This window comes from Malania oleifera, chromosome 10 (assembly GCF_029873635.1).
Source record: "Malania oleifera isolate guangnan ecotype guangnan chromosome 10, ASM2987363v1, whole genome shotgun sequence".
Classification (NCBI taxonomy): Eukaryota; Viridiplantae; Streptophyta; class Magnoliopsida; order Santalales; family Ximeniaceae; genus Malania; species Malania oleifera.
This window is the reverse complement of record NC_080426.1, coordinates 67,675,520-67,688,984: the sequence shown is the minus strand read 5'-3', so window position 1 is coordinate 67,688,984 and position 13,465 is coordinate 67,675,520. Positions and strand designations below refer to the sequence as shown.

The 13,465-nt window shown below is 36.9% G+C and overlaps 1 protein-coding gene across 2 annotated transcripts in view; it reads right to left on the bottom strand.

The window, feature by feature from the left end:
* The window catches only part of LOC131166827 (ribosomal lysine N-methyltransferase set10), a 94,371-nt gene that overhangs the window by 20,425 nt on the left and 60,481 nt on the right, over positions 1 to 13,465 (bottom strand). For both annotated transcript variants that reach the window (XM_058125415.1, XM_058125416.1), the window contains 4 exons: positions 11,712 to 11,768; positions 11,441 to 11,512; positions 11,040 to 11,285; positions 5,713 to 5,828 (listed from right to left, as the gene is read on the bottom strand). In XM_058125415.1, the coding sequence (XP_057981398.1) occupies positions 5,713 to 5,828; positions 11,040 to 11,285; positions 11,441 to 11,512; positions 11,712 to 11,768 (491 nt within the window). The remainder of the gene's footprint in view (positions 1 to 5,712; positions 5,829 to 11,039; positions 11,286 to 11,440; positions 11,513 to 11,711; positions 11,769 to 13,465) is intronic.

Sequence of the window (13,465 nt, the reverse complement as noted above, 5' to 3'; positions counted from 1 at the left end):
GAATTATTTTGGGATTTCCTTAATGAATAATGTTGTATGGAGTCTAGGAAATAGTAAATAAGTGTTTTCCTTAAGATTTGAGTTAATTGGAATTTATTTTAATTAAGCTAAGATTTTTGGATTCAGGGTCCAAGTGAACGCTATGGGTATCGGTTCGGGGATCCTGCCAGCGTAGTTTGAAGTCAGGTAAGGGAGAAATTTATATGTTAAATCAGGTTTTCATGAATTAAAATGGATTATGTGTTATTTATGTATATATGTTTTTAAATGGGTATAAAATGCCAACCATGTAAAAATTATGATTTCTAAACCTAAGGTTGTTTATATAGTTATGTATATGTGAAAGTAAATGGATGAAAGTGAAAAGGAATTTTCTGAGGAATTTATGTGAGAAATGAAATGTATTTTTAGCATATAAATGTTAAATGTGAGTTGGCTTATTTTGTAAGGAATGTATATGAAATTACTGTTAAATTGTGTGGCATGAAATTTTGCACAAATAGATGTTAAATGTATAAGATGCAGGTTAAGTAAAGTATTATGAATAAAATATGACATGGACTATGTTGCCTGTGTATGTTAAATGCAACCATGTAAATGTATGACAGCTGAAAGTCATGTTAGCAGATTCTAGCGCATTTCTATGTGGACTAACTGTAGCAAATTCTAGCGCATTTCTATGTGGACTAACAAATGATGGCTAAAGAGCGACTGTAGTACGAAGGAATGAAATGAAAATGTTATGCAATGTAATAACAATAGAATGACCATGAAATGAAATGACAAATGTGAACAAAGTAAATGAGAAAGAGTCACTTAAAGTGAAACGAAATGTAATGTTTAAACTATGAACATGAACAGATGTGTATGAATGAATAATGATAGAAAGGAATAAAGTATTATCATATTAGAAGTATCTATATAAGTAGAACATGTTACGATTGGGCGAGGCAAACTCTTCGCCTGAGGGCTTGCTGAGAAAGGCGAGTGCATTAGTAGCTTCAGATGTGACAGTAGTTGCATAATGTACTAGGGAAAAGGGAACCTATTTATATGGGCGGGTAGATTTCCCTATCCTTAGGGCCTTTGCCGATAAACTATTGTTGAAAGCGTGAGTACGAGATCAATTTAACACTTGAGGGCTTACCGAGTAAGGTGAGTGCCCTGATATGCTTTAGTTGTGACCTTAGAGTTGCCTAAGTATCAGAGCAGAGGGGTGCTACTTGTATGGGAGAGTAATCACCCCTATCCTTGGGTAATCTCGTGGGTTAAATATTTGCATGTGATTGTTTAGGTTTAGAAAACGATTTCAATGTTATGATAATGATTTTGTAAAGGTATTTAAAATGATATCTTTATACCTCATGTTAGCCACACGTTGTTTTAATATGTATGTTTCTTCCCTTACTGAGATGTGTCTCACCCGAATATGAATTTTTTTTTTTTCAAGACATGCTCGAGGTCGGGCCTAGGAGCTCGAGGGTAATTTAGCATTTTTGAGGACTATAAAATAAAGGGTATATGTTGATACTATTTTGGGGATGTATATGTTTATGTTTTATGTCTTTATATTTTAAGAATAATAAGTAATGGTTGTGGAAATACTCTAATATTTTGGAGACGTATGTATTTATGGAAATGGAGGTGATGGATGAATTTTATGTAATTTAGATAGAGATAGTAAACTCTGGAATTATGGAATGTTGGTGTTATAGAACTATGTTTATGGAAATTATGATTATGTTTTCCGTTGCGTATGTTATGGATTATGATTTATCAAGTATAATGCACCGGACTCGGGTTTATGGGTTCGGGGCGTTACAAAATGTGTCAACAAAAAGTAACAAAATCTGGTGCTGACTGAACCAGTGAGGAGCAAATGCTAGTTCAGTCAGAGCAGATTCAGAACCTATTCATAGCTCAAACAAACAGCTCTGATTCACTGAATATTGGGCCATTAAGAGTATAGATTCTATTTAGAGTCTATTAAGTGCAAACAAACGCCCCCTAACTCTGGCTTTCATTCCTTTAAAAAAAGCCTTTAAAACCACCCTTTTACTTATCCTTCAAACCCCTCATATTCCATAAATTATGATTGGATGATAAACTGGAAAAGCACTCAAACTATTGATACTGCCACCCCCATATCCAACTCTCCCTTTCCCTCTCTTATTATAATTAACAGAACAATGTAGATGCCCAAATCATAGTTTTAAATCCTGGACCCAATCAGTCGGACCAGAGTCCCTTTACTAGTTTAGGTGATGGCATGAACCTGGAAATTTAAAGAACTGGAATCAACAAGCAGGACTCATGCAGCTCAGCTTAACCCAGCCATACTGGATGAGTCGGCCAAGTTGACCCCATCACACAGTGCCTCCCAATCTTTCATAAATAAGATAAAAATCTTAAATGCGTAGCGGGGAAGCCTAGCACCCAAATCCTCAACCATGGTGAAAGAAGCATCCAAGCAGTACAGATGCTTTTTCTGCCTTTACATTAGAATATATATATATGCATGTACATATGTAGGTATGTATTTATGCATATGTATGTGTATATATGCATATGTTTGTGTGTACACAATGACATTTATTTTAAACATGTATATGTACGAACCCTAATACATGCATAACTACATAAACTAATCAAATTATTATTTTACCATAGAAATTATTAATCAAATTAAACCCTCACTTGCTCCTACTTAATATTTATCAATTTATCCAAGTATTTTACACTTTAAAAAATTTTAATGAATTAAATCCAGTCGCTATGATTTAAAATAATATTAGCAATAATATTACTATAAAAATCACCTGTTGACCACCAATTTGACCCACCAGGCCGACCAGGACCAATCCAGTAGCTTTACCAAGTTGTTAACCAGTTTGAGTTTTAAAACAATAGCCCAAGTTCCCTCGTCCTTCTAGTCTCCCCAATTTCCCCATCTGCCTTCTTGGAGACCAGCCCTCTATATTCCCTTCTTCTTTTGATGCACTCTTAAGCAGTCTAAAAGCCTCATCTTAAAAATCTTGAAGGATATCTGCGAACCTGATTTAAGATTCTTCATTTTCCCCAATCAGTCTACTCAGTTTGAGGAATAAAATTTATTGGCCTACACTCTATTGGCCCCTCCTCCATCAACTACAAGCCAGCAAAGCTATCAACTCCATAGAGGAATAGCCATATCAATGCTTGCAGTTGATTAGGTTTCTAAACTATAATCCACTGAAGCTTCAGCCCCAAAAGCACTGATCTTATCTCTTCTAAGTTATCGCTGGGAATGAACCATCACAAGTCCTTATTTCCATCCAAATCATCACCTAGAAGGAAAGGCAGGGACTGAATAGGCTCAGGTTGCTAGTTGAAGACCATTTTTGGGCCTGCTAATTTGAGGCCCAGCAAAGCAAGCTTTATCTGTTCAAAAGCATTAATGAGTTCCAAGAAATATGGGAGGTACATTGATTCTCATGAGCCTGGGAGAGTCGGCCCATAATCTGAAATCACCTCTTCTCCTTTGTTTTGGCGATTCATCCTCTTTAATACTATTGGTCGGTAGCAAACCTGGGTCCAGTCCATCAACTACTAATTTAAATTTTGGATCTCAATAGAACTTCCAGAGCATTCTGCCATGTAGTTCCATCCAAGCCTGGCAAACACGTTTACTAGAGGTTTTCTCCATCTCGAATTTCACCTATCATATAGCAAGTTGCAGCACTTGAAATTCCATGCCTCCTGTGCCTCTAAGACTTCCAACGTTGGAGCAAAAGGTACCAATTCTGGACAAATTAAAATTTTGTAGGACCATCTTCTTCATCTGACACTAATTTTGGCAGGCAATTTGATGTTCCATAGATCATCAATCTTGCCCACAAAAAGTCAGATCTATACCTATGGCTTCATCTGCTTCAACATATTCTTCCCACAGGTCTCCTGTCTTCCTGATGATCCTGTCTTCTCGCAGATGAATCAGGAAGCCCTTGAGTTAGATCCACATCTTGCTCAGCACCCTTTCTATGAGTACCTAAAGCCAAGTGCCACTAGTACAAGATCATTTTCACCAAAAAAAAACCATGTTTCCAACAACACCACCTCTGCTCTGATTCTCAATTGAAAATGCAGTACAAAGATGGAACTATTCATGTGAAGATCCTTCCACCTGCTTTCAGGCCCCAAGAAATCTTTGCCCATTGTGCATCTCTGACTAGGAACTAAACCTGCACCTGAGAATCCTACAACCATAGCTATACTTAGGATTTTCTATACCTCTTTCAAGCTCCCAACTTCAACCCAAAAGCCTTTTTCTTTTCATGACCAATTCTTCACAAGGTTCTTGTTTTTTGGGCAATACATCCTGGCTGCAATATTGCTGTCCAAGCTTCATGGAGGAGTGTCTTCAAAAGTTTTCTTCACTTCTTGGTGAACAGCACCCAACTCTCTCTCGGCAGCTTCTGTAACTCTGATTATGAAAAATCTCCCTTCCCTTCTTGTGATGCCCAAAAATCTATGATTTTGGTTGGATTTGACAGAAATGAACAAAGGGAGGTTGGATCATACCTTTATTGCTCCCAGCTCAATGGGTTCACAAACATTTGTGGTCCATCTAACTTGGGCCCTATCACTCATTATCAAATGACTCTCTCTACAGCTACCTATAATCCAAACCTCATCATGTAGATCAATTGAGAGTTCAAAAATTTTTATTCAAGTAGAAGAAAATGCCTCATTATCTTGACTATTGACCCTCAGAAACAATATTAGATGATCAAGTGCAAAGGAATTGATCGCTAACATTGTCGACAAAGAAAACCTGACCAATACCTTCAGCCCTGGCATGGAGGCAGTTAAGCAATAATATAATAAGCATTCAGAGTAGCAGATGTGAAAACCTTTGAATGGAGAGAGAGAGAGAGAGAGAGAGAGAGAGAGAGAGAGAGAGAGATGGGAGTTCCAATCTGTGATTGATTTAGCATTAAATTTAAAGCGTAAAAACAAACTATTGTATACAGAGGAAAAGAAAAAAAAAAAAAAAGATAGTGCCATTCTAAGGCAAACAATCATGCAAAACTTGGTATTATTCCGACCAATATGGAATAGCATGAGAATAGATATTACTATAATAAGACTTGGGAATAGTCGTTCCTTGTGTATTCCATGTTGATTTTTGCATGGTCATTTCCCTTAAAATAGCCCTACCTTCAATTTTTGTAAACTCTTATATCACTTTACAATGGATATTCCATTTCCATCCTATTCCATTCCATGAACCAAACACATCACCTTAGTATTTGATTATCTACAGGACAGACAAATATAGTAGGCATCCATTGCACACAATGTTGGCCACTGCTGGATGGACAAATACTTGAGGTCTTAATCACTTGTATTAATGTGGAAGGTTCCAGTCTTTTGCAGTTGCAAACTACTAGAATTTATTGTTAAAAAAAAAGGGAGGGCTAAGCCAACCCTCCGAGTCACTCCTGCTCAGCTAGGTTGACATTAATTCAATGCATTTCTGGGTTTTACTATAATTCAGGCTGGCCATGTACCTAGATCTGATCCACCAGCCAGGCCAGTCCATGTTTTACACTAGGACATGAAGTTGCTAGCTAAAAGATAAAAGGGGTAAAGAAATTGATAATCTACATTTCCATATTTAGTCAAACTACCAGTGAAATGATGTTCAATAAGGGAGTTTCCAGTGATTACTTCATATTAAGAATATCAACAAGCAGTTGCAAAGCCCCAGAATCCCCACAAGCCTCCCATACTGCTGCTCGAACTTCTGTATCAGATGGTTCCCTCTCGTCTTCAGATCCAACAAGCTACAAACGGAGAAAAAAGATATTCCATGAGGGTCAAGAAGTGAAATAAGAATTTACAAGACAAATAAAATCACAGTTTTACTTTGGTATGAAACTAAAGAATATCTCCATTCTCCACTCCTTGATGGGGGAAAAAAAACCTTAGCCAAACTTCTAGGCAAGTCTAATACTTACTAACTGTGCATGTTTATAATTCCATGGTATATCCATGTCTTATTGTTTATCTTTAAAGAATAGTCCGGTCATAAAACCATATATCAGCTTACTTCAAACAAGTTACTTTGAAACAAATTTGAAAAAGCGCATGAGATGAAGGGCTGGCTAATTTATTGGGATGGGAGGCAAAGGTAGAATTCTTACCTGGGATGCAATTTGCAGTTGGGGGCATCCTTGTTTTTCCTTATCAAAACACCTTGCGTACAAAACAGAAAACATACAAATTTGAACATTCCCCCACCTTACCCCACTCAAAAACTCAAAATAAAAGAGTACAATGAAGGAAATTAGCTCCTTCCCTATTGAGAAGTAAAAATAATTATTTCTCACATTTAATATTCACCTGGGTGCAAGGTTGAAATTCTAGAGAAACACAGTTCTGTTATAATAATATATATAAAGGGCAGCCTGGTGCACAAAGCTCCCATATATGTCGGGTCCAGGGAAGGGGTGGACCACAATAGGTCTATGGTATGCAGCCTTGCATTTTTGCAAGCGGCTGTTTCCACGCCTCGAACCTATAACCTCCAAATCACACAGCATAAACTTTACTGTTGCACCTAGGCTCCCCTTCATATATATATATATATATATATATATATATGCTAGTGTTTATATAATTGATTATCTCGATACTGGTGCACATCCAATATTCCAGGACACAGGAGTTCAGCTCTTATGCAAATGTTGAAGTTTCCTCACAACTTACAACGCTTTGAGCAAGAGCCAAAAATGGAAAAATGAAAATCATCTTTAGCTTTTGTGTTGCTTCGTCAATCATTACTTTCTTTATCATTTCATAATCCACCTCTTTTCTAATCTATTAATAGTTTTCACTGTCGACCTTCCCCCACCAAAAATTCAGTTTGCTTATTACCTTCTTCAATAAAAATGACACTACTCACCCACAACTAGGGAAGATATTGTAATATGCTATAATAAAACACTATGTATGTATATGTGTGTTTGTATTCATATTCTACATCCAATCACTCATTGGTAACTATTAAGAGTTGATTAAAATGAATGACCTAACTTGAAGATAGGTCTCTTCCTCTATTTATAATACAAATTAAATACATTCTAATGACAATAATACCCTTACTAACTCTCACTAATTAACATATTAACACATTCAATAATAATAATACTAAAAGACATATATAATGTCTAACACTCCCCCTCAAGTTGGAGCATCAATGTCATATGTTTCTAGCTTGTTACAAATGAATTTAACACAAGCACCCCCCCCCCCAACGCTTTGGTAAACAAATCAGCAAGTTGCATGTCCAACTTCACATAAGCGGCTCTAATGAGCTTCTGCACAAGTTTCTCGCAAATAAAACGGAAATCAACATCAATGTGCTTTGTCTACTCATGAAAGACCGGGTTAGAGGCAATATGAGGAGCAACTTGATTATCACACATCAACTTCGTAGGTTGAGAATGCGAAAAACCCAATTCTTCCAACATGTTCTTCAACAAGACAAGTTCACAAGCAGTGTGAGCCATAGCTCTATATACTAATTCAGCACTAGACCTTGCCACCACAATTTGTTTCTTACTCTCCAAAAAACTAAATTACCACTAACCAAGATATAGTACCCGGTGGTGGATCTCCGATCGGAAGGCAATCTAGCCCAATCTGCAATTGTAATATCCATGAATATAAGTGTAACCCTGATCATGATATAAAAACTTCTCCCAAATGCACCTCTGAGATATCTCAAGATGCGAATTACTACGCCCCAATGACTTGTCCTTGAAGAATCTAGAAATTGACTCACAACACTTGTTGCAAAAGATATATCTAGCCAAGTAACTATGAGATAATTCAACTTTCCAACAGGTCTTTGGTATCGTCCAGAAAGACACATTTTATAGCATAAGGACCCAACTCATCCACCCCAGGGATTAGTAGATGAACAAAGGACACACCCAAATATATGAGGAAGAGAAAATAAAGGTGAATTAGGAAAGAGAAACGGAGTAGGGAATTTTACCACTAAGACCAGAGGATGGCATTTTGTTAATGAGAAAACAAGCAATAAGTACAACATCACTTCAAAACACTTTAGGTACATGCATTTGATAAAGTAAGGTATAGGTGATTTCAAGATGTCTATTTTTCTGCTCTGCAACCCCATTTTGTTAAGGAGAGTGGGCACATGATGATTGACGAACAATACCAAACTAAGTCATATAAGTAGTGAATTGTGCACTGAAAAACTCTTTAGCATTATCACTTTGAAGTATTCGAACTGGCAAACCAAATTGAGTCTTTATTTCAAAAAAAAAAAAAAAGGCACAAAATACATGAAATAACTCAGAACAATCTTTTATTAAATATAACAAGTCATTCTTGAATAATCATCCACAAAGGTTACAAAGTACCACAAACCCAACTAGGACACGGCCCTACTAGGACCCCAGATATCTCAATGAACTAACATAAAAGGGCTGGCAACCTATTTATTGACTTGGGAAGCAAAAGAAGCATGATGGAGCTTTCCCAGCTAACAAGACTCACAATTGAGACTAGACACAAAACTCAAACTAGGAACAAGATATTTTAACTTTTCCAATAAAGGATGACCCAGACGACAATGAATTTGGAAAGGTGTGGCAACAGGAGTCCGGGCGATAGAAGGAGATAGCTACACAAAGTAATAAGAGTCCACCAACTTCATGCCCTCCACCGATCGTCTTCCTTGTCTTCAAATCATGAATAACCATAGAATTAGGGAAGAATGTTATTGAACAATTCAAGGATTTAGTAATTTTCTAATAGATATAAGATTAAAAGGAAATTTTGGAATATATAAAATCAAAGGAAGAGAAATAGAAGAAAAGGGATTTACAGTTCCAATTCCCTTGACTACAGTAGTGGATCCATTGGCAAGAGTAAAATAAGGTAAATTTACAGAATATTGAAAAGTGGAGAAAAAGCTAGGTATACCTGTGATATAATTAGTAGCAGCAAAGTCTATGACCCAAGGACTAGGAGGAGAAGTACTCTATGATAGGCATACTGTGTGATTACCTGTTTGGGCAAGGGATGCAATGGTAAGAGAAGCTGGCTGTGACGTTTGATACTGTTGGAACTTCATATATTCTTCCTCTAACATAGATACAATACATAGCCCCCCACTCGACCCCAAAGGTGAGGAGTTGGCGGTAGCTGCATTGGCTGCCCCCAAAGGTCTGAAGTCAATGGTGGCTGCATTGGTAACACATGAAGGTCGATTGTGAAGATCCCAACACTTCAAAAGTATGATTATTTTGTCCACGATGAGTGCACATGCGAGGAGTACCTCTGCCTCGCCCGTCTCTACCACTACGACCATTGAACCACCACCATAACTTTTGCAGTTGTTTGGTACAGAACTAGAATCACCCTGTGTAGCAAAGAATGTCCTCTCAAAGCAAGATGCAAGGATAGGGGAATGTGTGCTGAAGAAAGCACAAAGGACATGAGAATAAATATTGGAAAATGATGGTAGCTCGACACTATTAAGTATCTAGGACCGAACTGCCTCAAACTCAGGTATCAAGCCAGCTAAAACACAAATAACAGTCATCTGCTCCCTCTGCTTCTACATCTCACGAGCGTCAGCAGTTATAGGTTGCACAACGTTAAGCTCCTCTTGAATACGCTTCATCTCTCCAAAATAATCTGCAATACTCCTATCTCCTTGTTGTAATTGAAAGTACTCTTGGGATAAATCATACATACGTGTAATGCTAGTGGAGTATAGAAGTTTGACATAATCCCAAATCTCTTTGCATGTATCTAGATGCATACACATCCGTGCAAACTATCACTCCATTGAATTCCATAAAAAGGAAACAATCAAGGCATCTTCCTAAACCCACACATCTTTTCTCTTCTCATCAAAAGAACCAGATTGCAGCAAGTGGTCAGATTTCCCTAATCCTACTAAATAAATCCGAACAGCTTTAGACCACTGAACTTAGTTCTTTCCATCCAACTTTTTGAGTCGTTATTTGTGACAACAATGTAGGAAAAAAATTGGGATTCATAGATTCCATCCTAACACTCACAAATCAGCAACAACACCAAAAACAAGAAGAACAATCAAAAATAATCGGGGCAATCACAAACTATGTGAAGCACCGACACAACGACAGACGAGTCGACAGATATAGCATTGCCACAGCACTCAGAAATCAGCAACCACACCAAAAAACAAAAAGAAGCAGCAATAATCGGGACAATCACAAACTATGTGAAGCACCGACACAACCACAAATGAGGTGAACAACTCACTGATGGATATAGCAATGCTGTGCCTTAGAACTGAACATACAAACACTGCCACGGCTCCAAAAAATTCACAAAGAAACCTTCACAAACTCTGAACAGAAATTAACAGAATCACATGAGTGCATGGTCAAAAAAGTTAGAATTTTTTAGCAAAAAACTGGCCTAACAGCTTAATAATATAGTCTAAAGAAGGAATCAGAGCACAGCAGAGGGGAAAAAAAAAAAGGAGAAAGTGGCCAGAACTTCACTCACGCGTCAGCACGTGGGGTTGCCCATGTAGGCATGTGGCGTGGGGTGTCCTCCTGCGATGGGGTTTTGTTGTTGGGGGGGGGGGGGGGAGAATGGTGATTTCCAGTAATGGCCAAGGAGAATAGGGTTTAGGTTAGATCACGCATTCACGCTCCAATACCATGTTAAGATTTGATTAAAATGAATGACCTAACTTGAAGATAGGTCTCTTCCTCTATTTATAATACAAATTAAATATATTCGAATGACAATAATACCCTTACTCTTACTAATTAACATACTAACACACAGTGATAATAATACTAAAAGACATAGATAACCTCTAACAGTAACCAACTCTTGGCTCTCCAAAGGGGGAGAAAAGTTCTCCAACTTTTTACTGAGCGATATTTACTACTATCTGATACAAAAATAGCCAAATAAACAAAGGAGAAAACAGTTGCAAATAAAGACCACACCTCTTCCAGCATTGATGAAACCTGAAAGAGCTCGTTCTCTTGCATGGCTATGGTCCTCAAAGCAGTTAAGAAATCCTCAGAAAAAACAAGCTTATTTGAGTAAGTTGGCATCCTGCGCTGGCCACTCCAACTATAGCTGCAAACTCGATCCACTTTGCACTGAACACTGTTTCCCTTCGGAGTGCCTGCAGAGCAAAAACCATGATCTAGCAAGCTCCTGGGTAAAAGACACCTCATCTCTGCCTTCTGCAAACATGAATCAGGCTTATGCCACTTACAAATATTTGATAATGCACATTTATAAACTAAAGAAAACAGCAACCCATCATAGGACAATATCCTTTAATCCTTTAAAAATTAACATAATAATAATGTGTTATCAAAACAAATGGAAGGCTGACCTGTGCTTCAAGAAGTTGTGCTTTGGAGTCTGCAAATGGGCCACTCTGAAGTGCTTCTACTGGATAATGAACCTGTTGACTTTATTTACATTACTCATTTTTGTGTGACCAGGTATTGGTCATCTCTTGCAAATATATTTAGGCATATTATCTAAGAGGAATGTAGCCTCCCCCCCGCCCCCCCCCCCAAAAAAAAAAAGGGTCTGTGCAAGTTACAATGAGTTGGCACCAGGCATATATGAGGAGTAGAGATATAATGAGAAGGAATTACCATGAGATAGTCATCGGGATTGTTTTCAATGACAAATCCATACAGATAGAGCAGTTCCTGCAACAAATGCAAATCAATTACAGTAAATTGCAAGGTTAATGAGTGCTTTACATTTACTCATGCAGTGATTCAAAAAGCAGCATAAGCTCCCTGTATTGAAAAGAAAACAAGATTTTAGCAAATGAGCATGCAAAAGCACAAGCGCACAAACAATTAATTTCCTTGTCACTAACATAAAAAGAACAAAATAATATAAAATCTAAAAATTAGGTTTTTTTCCCATATAAGCCAGCAAAATCGTCTCTAATTGACCACTTATCATATTTGTTTTTTTAAAATAATAAAAGAAGATGAATTTTTCATTGGTTTAGAAAGCATGTACAAAGAGGAGAATAAGAAATCCACCTAAAAAAGAATGGAAAACAAGAAGATAAAAAGCAACAATCAAAATAACAAAGCTAGCCAATGCCATTGGATATTAGAGAACCTCACTCCTTTAAAGCAACCAGCAGCAGCACACCTTAGTGAGACTAAATAATGGAAGAGAAATTCAACTTTTTCCTTGTAAATATATGAACATTTCGTTCCAGCCGTAATCCCCATGGCACTGCAAAAATCACACATCTCCACAAAGCATCTATATTCTTGCTTTTTCTACCAAAACCAGAAAATGAGATGACCAACAAATCCTCCACTGACTCTTAAGTAAACCCAATCCTCTCCCAATAGACCAAAAAGCTTATTCCAAATATTCCAAGCAAAAGTGCAGTGCCAAAACAGATGAAAAAGCTGTTTCTGAACTGTCAACCATAATGAACACACATCAGGAGAGTGTGGTCAAAGGCTCCTAATCTGCAACAAATTGTTAAGTGTTAACTATATTAAGAACAACCAATCAAATAAAAGCATTATTTTTTTAGGGAATTTTGGCCTTCCAAATACTTTTTATGGAGCAGAAAGGAGACGTTAGCACTAGTCAAAATATTAAAGAAAGATTTGCAAGAATAAACCCCCAAAGAATTTAAGGGCAAAGAACAACTATCCCTCCTAAGAAAGGACAACAATCCTCCAACAATAAAAACCATATGCAAGACACTCTTATTTTCCTTAAACTTTTCTATTAATCTTCTTAAAAAATAAATAGCTTTTGTTGTCAACCTCCTAGGCATAAACCAAATTGATTCTCTAAAACCCTCATTTCTAGTCTTATTCTTTGTTCAATTACTCTTTCCCATAGTTTCATCATATGACTCATAATCTTAATTCCGCAATAGTAATTACAACTTTGAATATGGCCTTTGTTTTTGTATAAAGGTATTAAAGTGCTTTTACAACTTTGAATATGGCCTTTGTTTTTGTATAAAGGTATTAAAGTGCTTTTCCTCCATTCCTCCAACATTTTCTTGGTTTTTATAATAGTGTTGAATAGATTAGTTAACCATATATGTTCTTTATCCTCTAGACCTTTCCAAACTTCAATTGATATGTTATCTGGTCCTATAGATTTCCCACTTTTCATCATTTTTAAAGCCATGTTAATTTCAAGGACTCCAATTTTTCAAAATAAATAAATAAATAATCTTCTTTTTAGTCTTTTCCTCATTTGTCCCTTCCAAGTTCAAGCTTTAATTTTGGATTTTATTAAACGGCTTATCAAAGTATCTTCCCTGCCTCTTTTATGTCTTCTTTGGTTAAGACATTATCATTCTCATCCTTCATGCATTTTATATACCTTTACATTTTTTTTCTCTATC